The 23,553-nt window shown below is 35.5% G+C and overlaps 1 protein-coding gene across 2 annotated transcripts in view; it reads right to left on the bottom strand.

Annotated features, from left to right (window-relative positions):
* The window catches only part of TTK (TTK protein kinase), a 45,061-nt gene that overhangs the window by 8,993 nt on the left and 12,515 nt on the right, over positions 1-23,553 (bottom strand). The window contains exons 6-23 of one of the 2 annotated variants that reach the window (XR_012652984.1): positions 23,329-23,472; positions 18,637-18,745; positions 18,452-18,527; positions 18,272-18,366; positions 17,135-17,234; positions 16,339-16,435; positions 13,417-13,598; positions 13,155-13,291; positions 11,477-11,603; positions 10,270-10,362; positions 7,197-7,354; positions 6,955-7,106; positions 5,577-5,701; positions 5,186-5,266; positions 3,066-3,242; positions 2,243-2,333; positions 1,914-2,011; positions 591-711 (exon numbers count right to left, since the gene is read on the bottom strand). Coding sequence is in view for 1 of the 2 variants with exons in the window: in XM_075046355.1 (XP_074902456.1) it covers positions 622-711; positions 1,914-2,011; positions 2,243-2,333; positions 3,066-3,242; positions 5,186-5,266; positions 5,577-5,701; positions 6,955-7,106; positions 7,197-7,354; positions 10,270-10,362; positions 11,477-11,603; positions 13,155-13,291; positions 13,417-13,598; positions 16,339-16,435; positions 17,135-17,234; positions 18,272-18,366; positions 18,452-18,527; positions 18,637-18,745; positions 23,329-23,472 (2,132 nt within the window). In the remaining variant the exon portion in view is untranslated. Of the gene's footprint in view, positions 1-479; positions 712-1,913; positions 2,012-2,242; positions 2,334-3,065; positions 3,243-5,185; positions 5,267-5,576; positions 5,702-6,954; positions 7,107-7,196; positions 7,355-10,269; positions 10,363-11,476; positions 11,604-13,154; positions 13,292-13,416; positions 13,599-16,338; positions 16,436-17,134; positions 17,235-18,271; positions 18,367-18,451; positions 18,528-18,636; positions 18,746-23,328; positions 23,473-23,553 lie in introns of those variants that run through there. The other variant, XM_075046355.1, reaches the window with a different exon arrangement.

Here is a 23,553-nt window from a genome sequence, read left to right as displayed (position 1 = left end):
AGAGAACAAAAGCCATTTTCTATTCATATAACTTCATAGCAGTACTGATGTTTCCACCATGTCACTTAACCACAGGAACAGCTCAAAAACTGGATGACATTTACAAGTATCTGCCTGTATTGTAACTGATCACTTACATAAACAGAGTGCTTATTTCCTTAGTTATGATTGAAACTGGACACAAGGTTATTTGTTGGCAAAGGACAGAACAGTATAATACTCTGTGTTCATGTCATAGTAGGTATTTCAAGAGATACTTGCATGTTTTTCATGTACACCAATTAGCATTTTAGGAACTTTTTTTTTTAGCTTCAGGGGGATAAAAGAACTTGAAGATACTCAGAAAAGTTTCTGTACTCCAAACACTGTAGTGCTTTGTGAGTAACAAAGACCAAAGTCACCAACTAACAATTGTCATCGTTCAATCCAAGTGGCACAAAGAGTGAAACAGCCCACAATGAAAAGCATTCAATTAAATTCTTTTTAATGATCTGCAAGCATTATCAGAAGACACAAAGAACATTTAAAAATATGAACTTTATGCTGAGTGTCCTTTTAAAAGCTAGCAGCACAAAAATTTCTGAACAGACCAGACACCTCTGTAGCATCCTGAATTGTGTGTCATTTTGTTGTCCATGATTTTTGACTCCCAAGTTTTGCAAATGCTGATACATCGAGACTTTTACCACTGTTGCACTGTTCATATAAAGTCTGAAAGTTAATAAAAACACAGGTATTCAGGTGAACACAGTTGTATCACACAGATTCAAACTATATCTTTATAACAAACATTACCACTTGAAATAAGTCATCTCATACTGAAGTATTCCAAACTCCATACTAAAATTTCTCTTTCAAGAGAATAAAGATACACTTAAGACTGCTTAGTTGTACCAGTTGTAATGCAATGCAGCGCATAAAGAAAACACATATGCTGACTTAGCAGCATGAGCAAAGGTATAAAGCTTCACAAGTCAGCAGAGAACAAACTAATTACCGAAATTTAAAAATCAAGTTTACTCCATTACTTGTCTCTGATATAGAAACACTAGCATGGAAGGAGAGAGGTATTTGCATACTTGGGGTGAGCAAGTTTCATATGAGATAGGAAAATCAGTGGCCAGAAACATAGCCACATCACAATATTGTTAAAAGGTTAATATCTTGTTTGCCCCAATATTTAAACAGGTATGACTAGCAGTCTAAGTGTAAATAAACTTCTTTAGATTTACTTTAAACATACTGAATTTGCTTTCCTTCCTATGAAAGCAGCTTTGCATTCCATCTCAACCTATTATATATTTGACCGCCATCACCACCTCTTCTGAGAGACACGTGGAAAGAACCGAGTTGAAGAGCTATCAAGCTTCTCTTTCAGGCAGTAAACTGAGAGGCTAGAATCATAATACCTCAACATACAGGGACTAATTAACACATAGCAATGCATTAACAGTTCAGTAACTTCCAGGAAGTAAGAACAAATACAGTTCAAAAGCTTGCACACTTGACAGATCGATTTAGATCATTTCTCCATAATGATGGTTTTTAAATTAGAAGACCTACTACAGTTTTTGGGCAGCTTAAAAGCAAAGCAGCACAGTAAGGACTGTTTTAGAGAGGAGATACTGGGGCAGCGGGTATTTGGAAATAAAACTATACAGATGTACTGAGAAGTGGAAAGGAAAAAAGAAAAAAGAAAATCAACATTACCATCATCCTTTCAACCCTTCCCATTCAGAAGGATGTGGAGAGATTCTGCATGCTTGCAAACAAAAGCACTACAAAGTCATGTTTTTCCAGCTGTGGTTGAAGCTTTGATACATGCATCCTTTCAGCTTTCACTACCAAACATTCTAACCTTTGTTTGCATGAACACATACTACCATACAAAATGGAAAAGAAAGTTTACTTACCCTAGCAGCTCTAGAAATAGAGTTGGGAGAATTCAAGCCAACAAGCTGGCCAAGGATACGTTTCATTTCCTCTGTTGTTCCTTTTGCATTTGGAACACCTGCAGTTAATTTATAATTATGATAAAGTTGTATACAACTATGTATAAATTACCAGTTTGTAAGAGGTTTAAGAATTAAAATACTGAAGTCTTTTCTGAAACATACTTAGGCATCAAACAAAATACTGTTACACCAGCAAGTGCAAAGTACATGTAAGAGTAAAGCATTTTGTTTTCTTAAACAGAATCATAAATACTATTTAATAAAAAAGTATTTTAAAATAAATGTACCTGTTTGACAATGACTTTGAATTTGAACATAGGGATGTACCAGCAACTCCGAAACAGATATTCTTTGTTTAGGATTTCTTATTAAACAGCGCTGCAAATGAAAAAAAGAAGAATGCTTTGCCTATAAATTAAGAATTTTCCTAAGAATTAAGAGTGAGGATCTTTAAAAGACCCTGTAGATGCATGTCAGAACTTTTTACTGCCAAACTAAATACTCAGAAAGACTCAACTCACAATACAATAACAGATTAACCTAATTGCCTTCATTAGCAATTATCTTCAGAGTAAAGTTTGGTATGCTGTTTTACTCAAGCAACAGTGTCGGAAGAGGTGAAGCCCAGTACCTACAATGTCCTTTTATTCCAAATGACACAACCTGACCCCGAGGTTTGAAAGTTAAGGGGATAAGCATTTCTGGATTTCGGTTTGTTACTTGCTGAGCAACAGAATTAGGGCTCAAGTTAAAGCATAGGCCAAGTTTCAAAAGCAGACAAATATACAGGGTTAGGGAAAGGGATGGCATGTACAAAAGCTACTGTATTCACTTTGCGTTTTTCAGCCAAAGGAGTTAAGTCAGACCACTTTAAGTATTTACTTGTTTATTTGCTACTGAGCTGAAAATAGACTTTAAATATGGAAACTACATGAAATAGCTCTAGCTTCATTAGGTCTTCTTTTGGAATAAGGCCTCTTCGTACAAGTAGCAGCAAGCATTTATTTGTTAAAAAGTTTCTCAAGCACAACTCATTCAGTTTCAGAAAATATGATTTAAATAAAGAAATTGCCATTATTTGAATCAAAATTAATCTTAAGGGACAGTTACCTTTAGCACATCTTGAAGATCCTTCTCAGCAATATCTGGGAATTCTATTTCATAACTAGGATCAACAATAGCATGCAGTTTATTAATTGGATTTGTTATATGTTGAAATGGAGTCCTTCCATATGTCATACAGTACAAAATGCATCCCAATGACCACACATCACTTTTGGGACTTATCTAATATAAAAACAAAAAAACTAAGATTACTCACTTAAATTGATTGAAGGGTCAGTTCCTTATCATGTAATTGTAAAGTCATTTCACTTAACAGTATATCTATTTTACATTGGATAACAGATCTTAGTAACTATCACACAAAATCACCAGACCAGCATGCCATTATCTACTAAGACAGTGATGTGGCTTCATTCACTAATATTCCATAAGAAAGCTATTTTTATTAGTTATTTTTGAAAATCAACTTACTCGAACAACTAACTTAAAATAAAATTAAAGGTAGTCCTTAACAAGTTGAACAGCAGGATTCTAATTTTGGTTTTATGAGTAAATAAAAGCATACTAAATTAATTTAATCCAAAAACCAGTGAGACATCACAGCTATGTCCCCAAGGTGGGAAGCCATAGTTCAGTTCCTCTGGGTTTAAAAGGATCCAGATTTCAACCACCACACCTGGGCTGTTCCTTACAGGAGGACTTTCCACTTCTCCTGTTGAAGCTGAAGCATTTTTAAGAAAAGCACATAAGGTTGGGGGAGTAGGGGAGGCGAAGGAGGTGGGGAAAGAGGCACACAGACAGCCTGACTCCCAGCACAATGGTTAGATTTTTGCTTGGATAAGCTGAGCTCCAGAACAAGTCTGCACTTTGCATACAATTTTTTAAAATGTAAAAGAGGTAAGAAGTATCATCCTTAACAAAAGAAATCCATCTATAAAACACTGTATTCTGTGTTTAGAATGACAAAATTCTGTTTTGCTACATAGTAATACTTCCATTGAACTGTTAAGTCACAATCTTTGAATGTGTAGATGCACTTACATATGAATATGGATTTTTTCAATACCTTTCCACAAAACTATGTACTCCTTAACTGAAGTTTGACTGCCAATGTGAAATTGCTTTCCTTCAGTACTTTCTTCACAACTGACATTGTTGCCCTACTGAAGTTATAAAAAGCTCTACAATACACAGTACTCTATAGCATAGAAAAATTAATAGGATACACAGAACTCGTACATGTGCCCCCTAACATACTAGACTTCATTGTATAATCTTATAAAAGACCTTATTAGGTATCACTCATTTCTTGCAACACCTGCCTCTCAAAAGAATTCAAAAATAGGACAATGATACAAGCATCATCACATCTTGTTGTTTAAGCAAACATGCTAACAATGGTTTATATCAGAAAGCAAGTTTTCTTGCTTTCAGAAAAAGATCTCTAAGCCATGGTTATTTATGCAGAATGCTAAAATATAGATGTGTAGCAGCTAGCAGTACCATAAGAGCTTCACCAATTTTTGGCAGCACAATAGGCAACTAAGAAGTGACCAAGGAACGATTCTTTCACTTGACACCACAGAATAACCTCCCAGAAACACCCGCTGAAAGCTCTAGCCTGTGAAGTGATTTCAGTGCAAAGAAGGACTTGTCAGAGATGCACAGCATGATGGACCCTTAAGATGATCAAAAGGCTTTTGTAACATTAGTCAATGGTACAGCCTCTGATATGTGAGAGGCTGCATCCATTTCACTGTACTCTATATTGCTGTTCAATGCCATTCACATTGATAACATAGTGGAAGACTTTTATATTGATCCATAAAAATGGATTTTAAAATATTCTTACATTTATTATTCAGTTTAGGTATTATCATTATATTATCAGCTCCTCCAATGCCCAAGCCTGTGCATCTGTTTTGTTTTCAATTTTACTTATTAATTCAGCACTTACATTTTTTTTAAACACCATCTGCAAAATGCTTTTAGGTAGTTGAGAGGAATGAACTTAGCCTTCACTCTCTGCCCACCATCACTGTGGCACAATGGATTTCCTTGTGTTCTAGTTTCAGTGGAAGTTTTTGAGAAAACTAAATCTTATAATATATGCCTGAACTACTTTCTTCTTAACATGAAGAGAACAGGAGAAAAAAGATTGTTACCTTAGATCGAGATTTCCCATTTTCTCCATAGGAAGACAAATCTTTTATTGCTTCCGGTGGCATATAATTCATTGTGCCAACCTAGCCATTAAAATGTAAAAATATACCTTTAAGTGAAGCATGCACTTAAATTAACTCACTTGATAGATTTTTCTCTTGAAGCACTGAAAAGCATCTTGAAAATTTGTTTCTACTAAGGCTGAAGGCCATTGTTATTACATTCAATAAAAACATGTAAAAGAGTCATATATATGAATATTTATTTATACATATAAAACCATTTAGCATAAAATTTCAGTATTCATTGATGTTACTACATTAATCAACATAATCAGCAAGTACTATAGCACTTTACAGAAAAGTGTGCATGAATTTTTCAAAAGTATTTCACCTGAGAATCTTTAATGATGCTTGTCACATCTGGCTGCATTTGGTTTGCAATGCCAAAGTCAATTAGTTTTAGCATTCCATCAACTATCAGAAAGTTTGCTGGTTTCAGATCACTGTGAATAATGCCTGTAAAATAAAGTTTAAAGTCAATTCAGGTTTAGTCAACCCAAGTTACTACTGTGGGGGTTTTTATTGCTGAATTGCCATAACCCCTGCAGAGAGAGAAGTTGCCAATCAGCTTTACTTGGCCAAAACCTAATTATTCTTTGCAGATTTCATAAAGTGTTTCCATTTCTTTTTAAACAGTTATGACTTGCATGAGCTTATAGTTTGAATTATTACTTATTCAAATCTGCATGCACCCCAAAATAGCTCTAAAAGACTCGAGTTGCATATTTTCTCTCAGGGGTAGGCCCTCTGGCTGGATGTACACATTGCCATACTGAACTGCTGTTTTGGAGCAATTCAATGCCCTGTCCACTCCTGTAGCTTTCTCTTACATAATCAGCTAAGCAGGTACTTAAAATAAAAGAATTATATTGCTTAGTCTGATGTTTTCTGCCTCCTGATCTCAAAGGTACCACTCACTGAGGATTACATATGACTGACTTCTCACAAACCCTACTCACATGATTTATTATTAATTTTGATTATTATTCATATAATCAGTCAATCCATCTTTGTGTTTTGCAAAACTGTTTGTTTCAAGGACACATCATGTAGCCTGTGCTTTAGTAGGTTTTGCTGTCTTTCTATTTATTGAATGTTCTAGGGTTCTTGTGCTGTAAAGAGGTGATACTCTGCTATATGTACAGGTCTCTTCACTTTTTCTTAAATAGGAAAATGATCCAAATCTGCTCTCTCCTTTATATTACACAGCCAAACAGCATACAGATGCATGCACTTCAATTACAGGTAAAGATGAAAGGAAGACCTGAAGAACTATGTGGAAAAGCTGAAACATTATGTCAAAGGAAAGACAACAGAGCTGTGTAAAAGCTGTCATTAACATCAAAGCTTCTCTGGAGAAGATGAGTAGCTGAAATTTGAGTCTAATGGAGAACAAGCAGTATTGGGAGTATACAACGTAGTCCAATACAGAAAAGATTATTTTCTGGTTGTTGCAAGGAAATAGAAAGCATTATGCAACAGTGATACTTGGAGATCCCTTTGAGTTAGCAAAGTCAGCAAGTCTGCTTCTGCATCAATATTTACTCTTGTCTTTTGTTTCACTGAAAAATTTTTTTCACAATACAGTAAATACCCATCTTTGAAGATCACTAGGCTTCCACCAAAACTAAGCAGTACCACCTCCGAAACTTAAACACATTATCTCTCCCATACAGCCTATACAAATACCTAGAATTATTTAACAATACCATATTCATGGATTGTGTGAACAGCTTCCAGCATATTTTTCCAATAGCTCTTTCGTTCCAATGGATCAATGTTTTTTTTCTTTTTGAGCCAGCTATTGAGATCAATATTTCCGCACTCCATTACCATGTAGATATGATGCTCAGTAATTTCACTAAAAATAAATAAAAATACTTACATTAAAATTTAAGGCAACTTCTTTATATAAAAAGATACTGGTTTAATAAAATTAGCGTTTACTCACTAGCCATAAAGGCGGATGATCTTATCACTATGTTGCTGCAGTTTACTCAAATGAGCAATTTCATTTTTATAGCTCTCAACAGTCTGTTGATCAGCTTCCTCTAGATTCACATATTTGACAGCATACAGCTGCTTCTTTTCATTCAGTACTTGAAACACCTGTAAAACAGTATCAGTTAATAACTTCATTCAATCCCAATTCTGATTTACCATGGCCCTTCATCTCACCACAGCCAGAATTTCAAAGGAAAAGCGTACCTTTTTGAAAGGAAGAAGCAACACTACATTTAGAAAGTTCATACAAGTCAGCATGAAGAAAAATTAAGAAGCCACCAGTTAACAACAGAAACAACCCTCTGTCAGAAGCCATGTTGGTACCACATTATATTTCACTAGGTGTATTTGATCACAAGTCTGAACTGTTCCTAAGATGAAGCATGCAAAATTACACTTCCCACAGAGGTAAGGGTTTGACCTGCCAATGCACATCCATTTTGTCACACCAAGATGATTTGGAGGTTAGACCACATGGCACATGAGAAGGGGCTGAGAGCACTGAGTCCATCCAGTCTGAAGATGAGAAGGCTACAAGGAATCTTATTGCTGTCTTCAACTATTTAAAGGGAAGGTATAAAAAAGACAGACTCCTCTTGAACCATCAAAGTATGAGAGGCAACATGCATAGCTAACAAGGAAAATTCCAATTAGATATCAGGAAATTTTTTCCACCATCATGTAGTCAAACAGGGGAACAGGTTGTCCAGAGGGGCTGTGAAATCTCCATGCTTGGCAATACTCAAAACTCAACTGCAAAAGACAACAAGCAACCTGCTCTGTTTAGGCCTTGCTTTAAGCAGACCATTAGACCAAGAGACACGCTGAGGCCCCTTCCATCCTACCTCATTCTACAACTGTACACTGCCAACACAGGAAGCTTTTCCTCCTGGAGGTCCCTGCTGACTGGAAGCTGGCCAGCGTTATTCCAATTTACAATATGGGCATGAAGGAAGACCCAAGAAACTACAGAACTGTTAGCCTAACCTCAGTTCCTGGAAAAATTAGAGATCATCATACTGGGTACTGTCGAAAGGCATTTAAAAGAAAATGCCATCACCAGGCACAGTCAACATGGGTTCATAAAGGGAAAGCCCCATTTAACTAACTTGATATCCTTCTACCATGAGGTCACCCACCCAGTGGATGAAGGGAAGGCAGTGGATGTAGTTTTTCTGGGGTTTAGTAAGGCTTTTGATACTGTTCCTCACAGCATCCTTCTGGACAAGTTGTCCAACTGGAATGAATAGGTGATCATTGTAGGTCCCTTCCAACTGAAATATTCTATTCTATTGTTATTCTTCTCAATTTATTGTGGCCTTTCAGTACTTAAAGGGGGCTTATAAAAAAGATGGGGACAAACTTTTTAGCAGGGCCTGTTGCAGTAAGACAAGGGGTAAGGGTTTTAAACAAAAAAGTAGATTCAGACTAGATATAAGGAAGAAATTTTTAACCAGGAAGGTGATAAAACACTGGCACAGGTTGCCCAGAGAGGTGGTAGATGCCCCGTCCCTGGAAACATTGAAGGTCAGGCTGGACGGGGCTCTGAGCAACCTGATCGAGTTGAAGATGTCCCTGCTCACTGCAGGGGGGTTGGACTAGATGACCTTTAAAAAGTCCCTTCCAAACCGAACTATTCTATGATTAAGATATTGCAACTTTTAAAAGCAATTTCCCATCTCTTATAACACACCCAGACTGTTTCTTCTATCACTAGAAAGCACATAGCTTGATTGCTCAGTACCACTTCGGTTCTGTCAGTTTCTGCATATGCAAACATGAAACCAAAATAAAAGTAGGCACAAAGGGTCATAAATATAAGCCAAGTTTAAATAAATATGATTAGATAAATGTGTTTAAAATTGTGAAGTCTAGACATATGGGGATTTTTAAACAAAATTCTAGTGCTCTTTTCCATGACTATTTACTGGATTGTAAGATACCTGAAAACCAATAAAGTATACATGCTGTTGACAATAGTTGTCACTAAGATAGCACTTCTGCACTCCTCAGTTTTGCAAGGGAAGCCTATTTTAAGTGAGTATGGTAATTGCACCATGAGAGCTTGAGCATCCTCCATCCAAGTAAGCTACTGATGAAATGGCAACTATCAAATATTTTTAATTAAAAAATCGAAAAGTATAAAACAAGGTCAATCTTAAGTACTTATCTCAGATACTTAAAGCCAGTTCAGGAAAATCCATGCATTTAAAACAAAACACCAGATGATTTAGTGGACTGAACTTAAGGGTAAGATTAGAGATAGTTCTAAAACTAGCTCTAACTAAAGCTCTCTGGGCAATTTTTGGCAAGTCAAAAAGATACTTTAAAAAAAAGAGAGAGTTTTAAACAGAAATGTTATCACTGAACTTAAGGATCCAATTCATATTTCGCTGCATGCCTCAAAGTAACCATTTCACTTTCTGTGTGCTGCAGACTAAGTACTACGTAGGCTGTTACTGAAGATTAACCAATGACTGCATGAATCAAATTTCCCTTACAGAAATTCTTAGGCTGTCCCTGTGACTAATAATACAGGTGAAACAGAGGTGTGGGAGACAGAAGAAAGCCGACAGAAGAGAAATCTAACTCACGCAAAACTGGTTATGTTGGTTTTGTTATAATTCTTTATCTTCTGAACAAGAGGTTTTGCCAAAACTGTTTCCCAAGCTCCTGTGACCCCAAATTTCCTTATAAAAAGCAGCTAACTATGCTTAACATGCTGTAATAATTGAAGCACTATTTTCATAATACATTAATTCAGTTGTTATTGCAGGCTATCTGAAGATTCAGATAAAACAGCATTGTACCAAATGTAATGTGTGCTGTTTCTTCTGCATCCATGAGGGAGAAAGTCTAAGCATAGCATTAAAGTGACAGATTCCTAGATTCTCTGGGTCACTCAAACACTTTGTACATGCTAGTACTACGCACTCCTTATTAGGTAACTTCAACATGTTTGTTTACAACTACTACTGTGTAAATGAGTGACTGTCTAAAAGGATAGAAGAGCATCTTACCTTACTTGAGCCTCCACTACCTATTTGCTTTAATATTGTATAAATTCTTCCTTTGATGGCAAGACATTCATGTGATGGTATAGAAGCTGGAACCTGTGTACATACAGAAAAAGTTAAGAAAACATTGATATACATGCAGTGGAACTTGGTAGAGCTCTACTTTTTATCAAGTTAATATGCTTTAAGTTGTCTTGGTCTTTCTGAACAAGATAAAGTGTAGTAAAGCTAAGCTTTAAATATGTCTTGAAAGCTAAGGTTCCCAATAGCAGAAGTATTTGTATAATGATCATCACTTGGCATGTTAACATCACTGAACTCTTATAAAAGATACCAATGCTTTTCACCCTGGAAATCAAGAAAAGGGTGTTCTTTATAAGGTTTCTCAGATCATTAGAGACACCTCCCTCTTTACAGATAATGCTGGAAGCTTTCTTTAAATCCAAGACACTTTCAGTCACAGCACACAACTAACTTAGAGCTGTACTCAAATCACCTACTATTTTATTTGAAGTTAACTACTAGCTAGCAGACTTAAGTGCTGTGAAGCTGAAACAGCCTGTCTTGCCCATACCTGCTATACCAAACTGTAGAACACCCACAAATTTTAAATGTTAATCCTCTGGTAGGAAGCTTAAACTTATCCCCCAATTCTGTCTACAGTTAGGAAGATTCCTACCTGAATGTGCAATCCATCTAAGGTAATCCATTTTTACATGATTTCAGGCCACTACAAATGCATCAAAATTTGTGAAGTCTAACAAAATGCAGAATGAATGCAATTCTTCATTCTTTTACCTCCCTCAGACTCTTATGATTTGCAATGCACACCGCTTCTCTTTATGGGTACTCCACTGTAGTGTGTAGTACAACTATAAAAGCATAGCAGAACAAAAATAGTGACTCTAGTTCTTGTCTCTGCCACGAAGTAGAATCTGAAACTGCTTAGATTTCAGACTTAAAGGCTTCAGGATTTTGACACAACTGAACTGACTTTTCAAGAGATGACTTATTCTACCTAAATTCAGAAATACATATGAAGAAACAGTTCTTTTGAGAATAAGCAATACAGACTACTTTCCATTACTCATCCAGGAAGATGAACAGCAACTTTAGATTAAAAAATATACATACATGCATATATTTAACAGAGTAGTCTCCAATGAAAATATGCACTGAAAAATGGCAAAAGACAGCCTAAAATCATTACCTGCAGGCCAGCTTGATTCTGAAATGGAGTTGCTGGAGTATGTGGCAAGAAATATGGGAGCTGGCTATACGGAGTAGAAATTTGACATTCTGGTAGAAAGTTGTTCTTTACAACTGGTGTTCTGAAACTAAAGGAAATTATGAACAATATCTGCATTTAGCTGTATATTTTTAAAGATTATTCTAACAAAGTTGAAATTTTCAGTGCTGCTTGAAAGTTAAACGCTATTGACTAGCAAAAGCCCAAGCCTCTGCTACATTCAATAATTAGCATTAAGACCACTTCAACTTCTTGACTTTGAAGTCCTTTAGAAGTACACTTAAACTATAACATACTTAGGAAACATTTCTTAAAACAGTAATTAAATCCCCATCTTCAGATACTAGCCAGCACTCTGCATAAACTGGTAAATGAAAGCACCATATAACTGGAAGAGCTGACCATAAGACAGCAAGATAGTTTAAGCCACAGTCAGTTTTCCTTAGCTTATTGTTCTTTATTCAAAACTTTTTTAGATGAAGAGACTTTTTTTTTAAAGTGAGCATATTGAGACAAACAACTTCAAGGCAATCACGAGAGGATGAGAACTTTAGCTATGCTGTATATTAGCAGAAAGATCGTGTATTTCAGAAAACTAAAGATTGCAAGAAACCCTTTATTTTTTTTATTTGTTCTCTTGATATGTCTACCATATATTTAGTTATATTACAAAATAAATGTTTTTTCCACAGTATTTACAGAAACTGATGCTAAGATTAGAACTGCATAAGAATTTATAAGCCTAGGGCTTTTTTTGTAGAGAATAAAGTGACAAAAGTTGGGAAAAAAAAACAGTCAAAACCAGTCAAAAGCACGGTTCTCACTGAACACAAAAGCACTCAACAATTCTGCATGTTTACCACATATCATACACACGGTGTGTAATGAGAATTTATTTTTAAAAAATTTACATATTATCACAAGTTTGAAAGAAACAAGAACAGAATCTATTCAAGGACTACTTTTATCAAGGTCCATCATGAGATGATGTGCTTCATTCACTATGTATATTCTAAATTCTACAGCTACAGAGACAGAGGTCCTACCAACAGGAACAGTGCTTACTCATCATATAGCCTTGACCTATATGATTCATCCTAGAGACTTATAAAAATAGTAAGTAATCATGTAATTAGAAAGATTTATTAACATATGCACAGGGGTTTATGCCTAATTTAAGACTGCATGGATAAACAAATGCTAGCATTTCCTAACTTGAGTGCTCAATTATGCAAGCCTCTAGATTCCTTATACTTTTTTTTCTAAAAATAAAACCCAGACATTTGCATCATGGGAACCAGACTGATACACAGTTATCAATTTAAAAAGCCTGTCAGCCACGAACAGCAAGGCATCCAGAAGAAAGTGTCATATAGCAGGGATCAGAGAAAGAGGTAAATGCTGTAACAAGGCCTTCTTGATTTGAAGTACTTCCAAATGCTGAAAAGCTGACAGGGAAGACAAAGTTCTCTAAATGAAATCTGAATCTTAGAAGTCAGGCATTTGACATCAAGCATTGGAAGCACTCAAATCTAGTTTGCTATCTGAACAGAAAAGCTTAAGAAACCCTGTTGAAAACTGTTAAAGTCTTTCCAGAGATCGACTACCATTTATGAATGTATAGCTCAAAGTAGCTTACCAGTCCATATAATCACTATATGTGGTGCTTGGTGTTCCACAAACATGTAATGGATCACTTTTCTTAGAAACAGCATCTGGTGGTGATAATCCTTTTGAAATGGAATGACCAGATTGTTCAAGGCTCGATTGTTTTCCCTACAGAGGGCAAAACAAGGTATTATTCCACAAAAGGAGCCACAATTGAGAACACAGAAATCATTTTTTTCAACATGTAAAGGCTGCTGCAGCTAGAAAACCACTACGTATTCCTGTTACTTTACCTCTCTGTAGCAGCTTTTCTGTGTCACTTCTTGACTTGGCCATTTTTTTCTGGCGTTAACACAGTTTAGTTTAATCTGATCCAATTGCTTTCTATAGCTTTCACCAGAACTAGATTGTTGCTGTTGACTTTCCAGACTCCTTGGCTGTGGTATCTTCAGCTCCTGATGCTGTATTTTATTTTCTGGAAGAAAAAAAGAAGTAAGATAAAGACTTGATATTTAGTACTTGAAACAGTTTCTGGCAGATTTATCCCATAGTTTCTAGAATAATTTTACCTCATTTTCAGTATCAGAATAAATGAACACAGCTGACTTACTGGAATCAGGCATTAAAAGGCATTAATGTAATCTTCAGGATTCATATTCTGTTCAGTGTAGTGATATGGCAACTTTATTCAGAATCTTAGGATACTACTATATCAGTAACAGAGATACAACTATTTCCTTCACCAACACACAGAACAAGATCATATTCATAATTTTTACTACAACATCCTGGGACACTGAGCAGGTTTATAAAGCACTGAAGATAAGTTTACTGCAATACTTCAAATCAGAAGTCTGTTGTGTGTGACAACAGGCAGCCTACAAGCTGTAATGACTGAAGACAAAGGCATAAAGGGAGAAAGCATGCTCCATCTCATGGTTCCTTCTGCAGACATGATAGGACATTGAATTGGTAGAAGATTGCAGGACAGGCTGCAGGTAGCACAGCCTAAGAATGCTCCTGCACATGGTCATTCAGTTTTCTTTTCCAATGACTAGAAAGCAGTATTCCATGCTAAGGAGAAGCTGAGTGCAATTCAGCTACCAAAGGACTGAGCTAGTACGACCGGGATCTCATCTGGAAGCTTGAATGAAGCACAAACAGGGACAGCATGACCTGAAGCTCAAACTGTTCCCAATACAAGTCCATGGGAAAGGTTTCACAGGGGGTTGAGGGGACACTGAAGTTAAAAAAAATCACCATTTTTCAAATGAAATCTTTTTCTTTCCTACAATATGTAGGTACATATATAATCCTAAATCCAGCTCTTGGAATATTAGACATTTTCACTGGATTTCTTCAGGAAGATCAGAAATCAGAAAGCCATCTAGGGAACTAGATTTCTAATGAAGCACAGAACTGGCAAGTAACAGTAAAAGATTAGTACACATATTCCATATTCCACAATGTTGGTGCTAAGTCATTAGTAGTAACCTTCTAAATTTTACCAGCCCTGAAATACTTGCTATAAATCTGAGTTGTTTGTAACATTTCCCAGAAAGACCACAATGTAAAGTGGTCTCACACCACCACTATTTCTATGTCATGTTTGACTGTTGTGTGAAGTCACCTCTCCATGCATTAGATAAATACATAAGTAGAGCTTAGGTTATTTCTCAAATACACCAAAAACATCTGTTTCTAAAATAAGTTAAAACTCATTCCTCAAAAGTACGTTAATAACGCAATGAGAATCTCAGCCATTCGAATAGTAGCAAAACTTAGATTTCTTTAAAAATAAAATTTCTAAAAATTACAATACAGTTAAGGCTGAAACACTATGTTGTTTAAAGCAAAAGTCTAACAGTGCATTTGATTGACTGAAATTTACTAAGTCTCTAAAGAGTACACATTTATTTAGTACAAGTGTCATTCACACAAAGGATTCCTGCAGTACAAATTCATAAATTGGATTGCACTGAGTATATGGAAAGAACAGAAAATAATTCAGGGGTTTTTCACAGGACATAGAAGAGGAAAACAATTTGTCTTTTGACAAAGCATTTTCACACTTTTGGAAAACCTCATAAGAAAGTAACTATGCCATTAAAGAAACTTATTTATTCTATACTTTGCCCAAAGATTAAGATGCATGCATATGCTGTGGTAAAACTCAGGTGAGGAAAACACTATATTACAACAAGTTAAGAAATCCCCAAAGTCACATAAAGTTAACATGTACATGGGGCAGTGAAGCTGACCAAAGACAACAGATACTTAACAGTTGAAACCAAGAAAAAGAGAAGCCTGACCAAAGCAGAAGCAATTAATTCAGATATGTGAAGAATCCTAATCTGAGAAATAGTCTGATATGTAAACAGCAGCAGAAAAAGCTAGTTTCATGTAATGGATAAACAGGATAGAAAGCAGAGCACTGAAAGCAACAGATGACACAGACCTTCTGAATTCAGAGAGAATTGCAGGAGCTTTGCACTTTTTTTCTAGTGAAAGACAATGTCATGGTCTCACCTTTTTAACCTTACTTCAGCCAAAACAATCTCAGATTAAACTTCAACAAAAGAAATTAGAGCTATAGCATCTATAGGGTAAGCTAGGAGCATGCATAAGGAAAGTCACAGGAGAAGCAAACTACTATAATTTGAGTCTGTCTCAAAAAAAATCTAAACAACCCCGTCAAGAACATTATAATGCTTAGTTTGAATTTCCCTCAGCCAACATCCACTTTTTTTTTTGTATAAACTAGCACTGTTATCTGATATTCTGGCAATATTTTTTCTACACTTAGGCTGGCAAGTCTTAATCTGAAACCTTGCATTGTTGCTATGCCAATGCCTATTTATGTCATGTGTATTGTAAGAGCTAAGGACATAATGAATTAGCACTATACTGTGGCATTTTACTTTAAGCCCAGCACTCCATACTTTTGGGCAGTGTTGCAGTGAGGATTTTTTTTTGTGGGTTTTGGCAGGGTGGATGTGGGGAGGGTGGGTTGGCTTGCTTGGGTTTTTTTACTACTTTCACAGGTACCACTCAAAACCCAAATTTTAATTAAATGCTCCTCAATTCCAAGCAGATCAACTTTTCCACTTTTTGAAGAATTTTTTATTTAGGAATGCATTTTTTTAAAAATAAAGAGCTAATTTTCAATGCTTATTCTATTTCAAACTACTGAAACATCATGTATTAATAGTTACCTTCTCTTTTCATCACAAGACTTGCATCCATTTTGGTTTTGAGAGTTATAGTTGAATTGGTAGCTGTTTCTAAGCTGTCCTCATCCAACATCTGCAACTGTAAAGAATTTTTTTCTTGTAAGGACTAAAGAAAACAAAAAGCATCTTAAAAAGAATCAAAGGAGATACCAAGTACAGTGTCCAAAAGACTTTTCTTTATGATAATTAATGAACAATGCACCACAAAGGAAACACGCTTCAGAAAACAGTGCAGGGTACTCAGACAAGTATTACTGTTACTATTTTTAAATCCATCAATACTCTGAATGTCCAATCATACAGTTTCTATTACAAAGACCTAAATGCTTTCTATTCTTGAATTTTCCTTCAGGGGGCACAGGACATAAAAATGCAAGGCATAGCTCAAAATTAATCTTTATCAAAAGCCATAATTTACAGCTCCATAGAGCACTTAATGAACTCAATTAAATGGACTTCATTGAATACAGTACTTCCCATGATAAAACTCATGGCTGAAAGAGCTCCTATAGTCAAGATGAAATGTGTTTATCCCCTCTTCATAAATCATATGACAGATGTATTGTTCAGAGAAAGCTCTTAATGCCTGATTATGCATGACAATTTTCAAATTTAAAACCACAATGAATGTTTCTATTCACAATTGATTACTTAACATAAAGGCAAATTCTACATTATTTCTTTCTTGAATTGAAGAAAGTGTTATTTTTTTCCTTTCTAATACCATAGGACAGCCAGGTAGAGTTCCTTGTATCTATTTTAAAGAGATTTAGATTACCTGTAAGTCTCCCAGGTTGTATGAGTCACCCCCACTAGATTTCACTTCTGATGGTGGAAAAGGTGCAACAAAGGCTGTACATCTGGAACTGGGTATTTGCCTATTGAGATAACACTGTTAATTATATCACATGCCAGTATATAATGTAACGATTGCCTTTTGTGAACCCGATGAAAAACACGGTTGTGTGAAGACTTTTGGCTACAAGTTTAATATACAGAAGAGCAGGCACACTGACAGCCCAGTGAGAAACAATACAAGAAAGCTCTAACAATGCCACCATCATCCTATGAAATGACAGATCACTTAATTGGTTGTCTTCCATAGAAAACAGTAATAAGCTATGGATAAGATCCTAAACCCCAATGGTGTGTTCCGAAGTAAATTTTGAAATACAGAACAATACTTTTATGTGAAATGCATCATCCCACTACTTTCACAGATTCAGAATATTGGGCTTTAACTAACTTCTGAGAGGCTAAGTAAGCAGTTTTCACTCTTTGGTTACGTATTTCTCCCCAAAGTTCCCATTTCTGCATAGATTTAATCACACAGCAATAAGGGAAGAAAGTTAGTGTAACAGACTTGATTTAGCAGGGTGGAAAGCAGAAAGCTTTCTCCTCTGTTTACTTTCAAGCTATGCTACAGTCAGATAACATGTAGCAAAATGCTATTTTCCTTGGCAGATTCTTCCACTGCTGAACAGTTATTCACAATAGAGTGACCCTAACGACTTTCTTAATATAATCATTATCATATAGATTATGTTAAGAATGAGGATTTAAAAAAATCTTTTGGAAGTTACAAGACTGCCTTATATCTAATTTTAGAAACTGGAATACACAAGTGTAAGTTACTTTGAACAAAATTTATTTTTGCCTTACTCTCCATTTCTTTTGAGCCTACTGATTAGCCAGAACAAGAAATTGATCTTTGCATGCTCTCATACAAAGAATCTGAGTAGTAAGATATGAACTAGGTTATTTCAATTCCTACTGCAACTATAATGACTATTTGTCAAAAATCTTTAGATCAATGTTAACATTCTTAACATCTGACATTTCCACTATCCAGTAAAAACACTGTTGAAAAGGAACATTAAAGTCTGTTGTGCTGTAGTAAACCCAATAACCATACCTCTTCATAACACTAGCTGTAAGTGGTACCTCCATCTTCACATCATCACCAGCATCAGTTACCAGTTTAACAGGAACCCTCCCAAAGGGGCAAGCCTAAGAGCAAATTGAAAGTTATCATCAGGTATGTAAAGCAGAATGAAAAGTTTAAGATTTTGAACCAAAATTTTACATGTGTTACCTGGTTAGATTTGTTTAGTGGTCTTAAGGGATTGTGGTAATTAACTAGAGCATCAAGTTCATGTGACTTCTCCTCCCTGAAGGCAAGAAAAAAAAAACAAACAAAAAAACCACAGCACTGTAGCATGCATTAGGTTTTGGTTTAAATGATGTTTTAAGAAATAAAATAAGAAATCAAGACATTACCCAAGCAAAAGTCTGGTAACAGTAGAAGAATTTTCACCAGAATCATTCCTTTTTATGCTTCTGTGATTTCCAGCTATGCTCTGAAGTCCAGACTCTTGTGTACTTGATACTGTAGGTAAATTAGTTAGAATTATTCAGATAATACTAAAGATTGTATTTGGTTCAAAAGAAAAAAAATGTTCTTTCATAAGTGAAATTTAAAAATACATACATTTGCAGTAATCTAGTATCAATGACATACATCACCACTTTCTACTGATGTAGACAGATATTTTATGTAATTATATAAGATACATTAATTCAGATAAAAAGAGAAAAAAAACAAACACAGACTTACAACCAGAAGGAGCTTTCCAGGATAAGCACAAAATGGCCTGTAACAATTGTTAAATATATTAGCTACTTGTTTTCTACACAGTCATAGTTGTAAACTATGTTTAAACACATAAAAGGGAGATTCAAGATGTCCAAAGACTATCCAAAGCAATTTAACTTCTAACTGTAAAACCTCACTGTTAATCTTATCCTATATGCAGAAGGAATACGAGCACCAAAAACACTGGTTTGAATAGTATCTTGGGGGAGTGAGGAAGAAACCCACGCTTTCAGAACAAGATGATTTTCCAAATCTACATTCTCAAAATAAACCTCCACTCCAAAACAGCATCATCTGAAGGATGCCTCTGAAGCTTGCTCCGCAAGGATTCCTCAAAAGATTTAAAACTGCTTACATTTGGATTCTTTTGTTGTTCATTCCAATTATTTATCACTACACATGATGAGGACACCCACACCTAAATAACTACAATAAATACTAAATTAAGCATCAAAACCTAGCTTGTTTCAGAGGTAGTATCTCAAAGGTACAACTGTCTAGACAATCCCTACAAAAGACCCTGCTACTAGAGACCCAAGATATTGATAATATCCTTGACCTGCCTTGTTGTCCTCATGTTGAGCACTTGCTTTAGGGCTCTGACTTCATTTATGTGGTGTTTCATTTTGATAGACCATTTTTGTGCTACATCAGTTATGTTTCTGTAGAGCCATCAGGACTTAAAGGGTGCCTGCAATCGCTACTTTTTTATAACTTCCACTAGAACTGAAAAGGCTGGACACTTTTGCAATCACAACATGTGTAGGTAAGTCTTTCACAGGCATACCTTCTTTAGGTTTTTCAGTATAATTTCTGGAAGGCTGCATACTAAATCCCTAACCACCTACTGTGTCAGGGGTAGAAGACAGGAATCAGGACATCAGAACTACCAATCATCAATTAAACACTTGTTTTTCTCCTTCATATTCTCCTTCTTGCTCTTAGAAAGAAAGGCACTTTAAATACAGTTCTAGTCACTGAAACCCTAAGAAGCTTCCCAATTTCAGTTACTAAACATGTTTTTCATACTGACAAATCCTAGGCTGAAAGAAATTTCAAAGTTCACCTCCAAGCCTCCTGACAGAGTTAGGCCACAGACACATTTCCTTCTAGAGCCAACTCTACTAACCGGTTGAAGAATTTACTAACTCAGTGACTTGTTACCAAAGTCATTTTGCTTATCCCTCCACCTCACTGAATCTGCCAACACAGCACTTAGGAGAGTAATCCCTAATTCATATCAGGTAAATTCAACTGCATTAGTCTAAGCAATTAGTTGGGTTAAATTAAACCAGTTGATTTCACTGATAGCAAATTTGAGAGTGGTCTTATAAACCATGCTCTACTGCCAGATCAGGAAAGATCACCGTGGGCAATAGCAAACAGCTCATTTACCAGCCCCATCTTAATCCAGTAGAGAATCTTGCTCAGTTATTGAAGATCTGGCAAAAGTTACGTGAAGTTGTACAATCATCTTAAAATTAAATGTTAAGTCAACCCCTAGTCACATTATTAATAGAGCTTTGTAAAAATGAAGTATTATTTCAGATGTACTTTACAGTAAGCAGAAGCAGAAATCAAGTTATTTGAAAAGTCATTCTAGAACCTCAAAACCACAAATACACAGGTCATAACATGGTCATCATCCAAACTATTTTTGCCTAGAGGTGAAGGGAAAGTCATTTCTCAGAACAACAAATGACCAGAAGAACACACTGATGCAAATACATCAACACTTTAGTAACTGCCCATGAACACGCTGTGTTCATGTGTTACAATATAGAAAAGGTAGCTTAATTCTTCATTTAGGGAACATTGTTGAGTACAAGCTATTTTAAGAGCCTTCAGATATACACTAACATCTTAAATTCAGTTATTTTCCTGACAAAACCTTTTAAAAATTGAAATTAATATCTGATTATTCAGGTAGAAAGATCTTTTCCACAATACAAGATTTTTTTTTTTAAAGACAGTCAGACACCAAGGAACATGTATTTTTAAAAATTCAAAGACAACTATTATATAATATGGTCTTCTACATCACAGAAGCCTTGTTTTCCATCAGTATAGGAAATTTGCTTGACCAATAAACAGAATAATTCATGGCTATACACAGCCTCTCAAGAAATCACAATTTAAGGACTTCTATATACCATTTCTCTTAAGATTTTTAAATTCTGGATCAGTTCATTAAAATTAATTTGATTTTTATTTTGAATCCTCCCATGTATCCCTTCTACCTTCAGCCAGCAGAAGACAGACTTCTGACAGATGAACACAGCAGTATTAGCTATTTTTCTAGTCCTTAATTTTTTTTATAAACTACTTGTGCCAATAGACCAAACTAAGTTAAATAAAAAAAGACAAGTGCCTCAATATATAATGTAGTTCTAAGTTTTTCTTTACATAACATTGATACTCAGTTTTGAATTAGCAGTTTACCAATCCAGTACCATCACCAGCTCACACACACACTCCACACTTTTTTTCATATACACAGAAAGATTTTTTTTCTCCAAGCTTACCACTGGATTCTCACATTCAGTTGGTGATCTGCAATACTGTTATTCCTTCAGGCTGAGAACACTTATCTGCCTCTCATACTATTCATGACTACAGTCAGAGACTGTGATCTTAAGGGTCTTTTCCAACGTAAATGATTCTAAAATTATTTTAATGACCTACATTTAAGTATTATTTTTTCCCAATTAAATATATTTGATTGCACCTGGTATGTCAAATACTTTAGATTTCCGTGCATGAATGAAAGAAGAGAAAAAGGAATTAAACCAATGGCTTCTAGATTTGCTGCACAGTTTTTATATTTGCATCACTACACTAACTGCATATAGCTCTTGTCAAAAGCTTTCTGAACAATCTTTTGAAGCTGTGAAGAAATGCATTTACACGTACAGCATTCCTGTTTGCAAATAAAAAAGCTTTCAAAAGCAGTTCTTTAAATGCAAATACAAAACAGACAAGACTTAAATGCCTATGCACTAAAACAGTCTCTATTGTTCCAGAAGGACCAAATTCACTTAAAGCCAAGTTCAGCAATTCAGGCCACATATATCCCTGAGTTTTGAGATATTTCAAGTCCAGTGTTATTTGCCTTTTAAACTTTTATCTTTAAATAGCTGGATTAATACTTGCATTTTTCAAATACTTAATGTTACAAGTTCATATAAATGAAATACTACATCAGCCTACTCTTCCCCCAAAGTTCACTGCTTCCTAAATAGCAAACAGACTTTTGACATGTATTCCCTTAGCTTTGCAGCATATAAAGCCAATATCATCAAATAGAAATTGTACAATCCATGAAGGATATTCCACAGGATATTCTTCTGCAGCACAGTACATCAGCTGTGGCACTTATGTTGTCTATATCTGATTAGTGGTAAACAGAATAGGACCAAAAATAAAAGTTTATTAAAAAATTAATACCATAACTGAATACTATTGCAAGTGTTACCAAATGTTTGGTGTCTCCCCCCTACCACAACTAGTGTTCCACACAAAGGTTGATTCAACAGAAGCCAGCCAAATCTCAAGCCACATTCCTGAAGACATATCCCTAGGGAAATGAAATCAGACTAATTCTGTCCTTACACAAAGCAAAAATATAGAAGTGTTAGATATCACTCTTGGAAGAGTCAGTCACATGCACTTCAATAGTGACGTCAAACCATTTTTTGCTCAATTCCACTCCAAACAAATTTATCTCTTGAAAACTTCATGAGGTTAACTGTTCCCTTATTGAAGTTATATACCCAGCAATCAGTATCAGTTATGTTTTATGATAAAGCCAAGCACTTCGATTTTGTACTAATACATGGGTTTCGTCCATTTGTAAAATATTAAGTTGAAATGGATTATTTTTCCTAGATTTAGCTTCACTGAAATGAATGCCAGAACTTCATGAACCTGTCACAAGATACACCTCCAAGTAAGCTGTCTGTATAGTTCAGCCTGCATGGTTTAGTTCCAATTCTTCTCTACCACCAGTAGCTCTTATTTCACATTTTCAGCTGTAAGTCTCCATTAGAAAGTACAAACACCTAATGACAGTCAGAGGAACACCCTCTGCAGAGTTAGAGAATTAACCATCCTATGGCTCCTGCAAACTACAGTCACTGCATTGAAGATGGAAGCAAGTATTGAAGGAATAAGATTTATAATATAAATATGACTGTTTATTAGATGATAGCAGATTATGAGTTCATATCTAAAAGTGACAAACATTAGAAAGATATTTCCAATCTAGAATTACAACATGCATAAACTCAAGCAACATTTTAAGAAATTGCAACTACCTGCTAAGTTCTCCTTCTCCTCATCTGAAAGCAACTGCTTTTTTTGTGAATGAAAGTTTTGTAGAGCAGTTTCCAGCATTTCTAGTGGAACAGCAGAGCACTCCACAGCTTTCTGAAGGAGCTGCTTACACTTCTTCACATTTCCTAAGTAGTAAGGAACACAGAGTTAGAAATCAAGGAAATAAACAATTACACCGGGGCAACGTGGTCTTTTTTTAAAGACGT

This window comes from Buteo buteo, chromosome 15 (assembly GCF_964188355.1).
Source record: "Buteo buteo chromosome 15, bButBut1.hap1.1, whole genome shotgun sequence".
Classification (NCBI taxonomy): Eukaryota; Metazoa; Chordata; class Aves; order Accipitriformes; family Accipitridae; genus Buteo; species Buteo buteo.
This window is presented reverse-complemented; position numbering and strand designations above follow the sequence as displayed.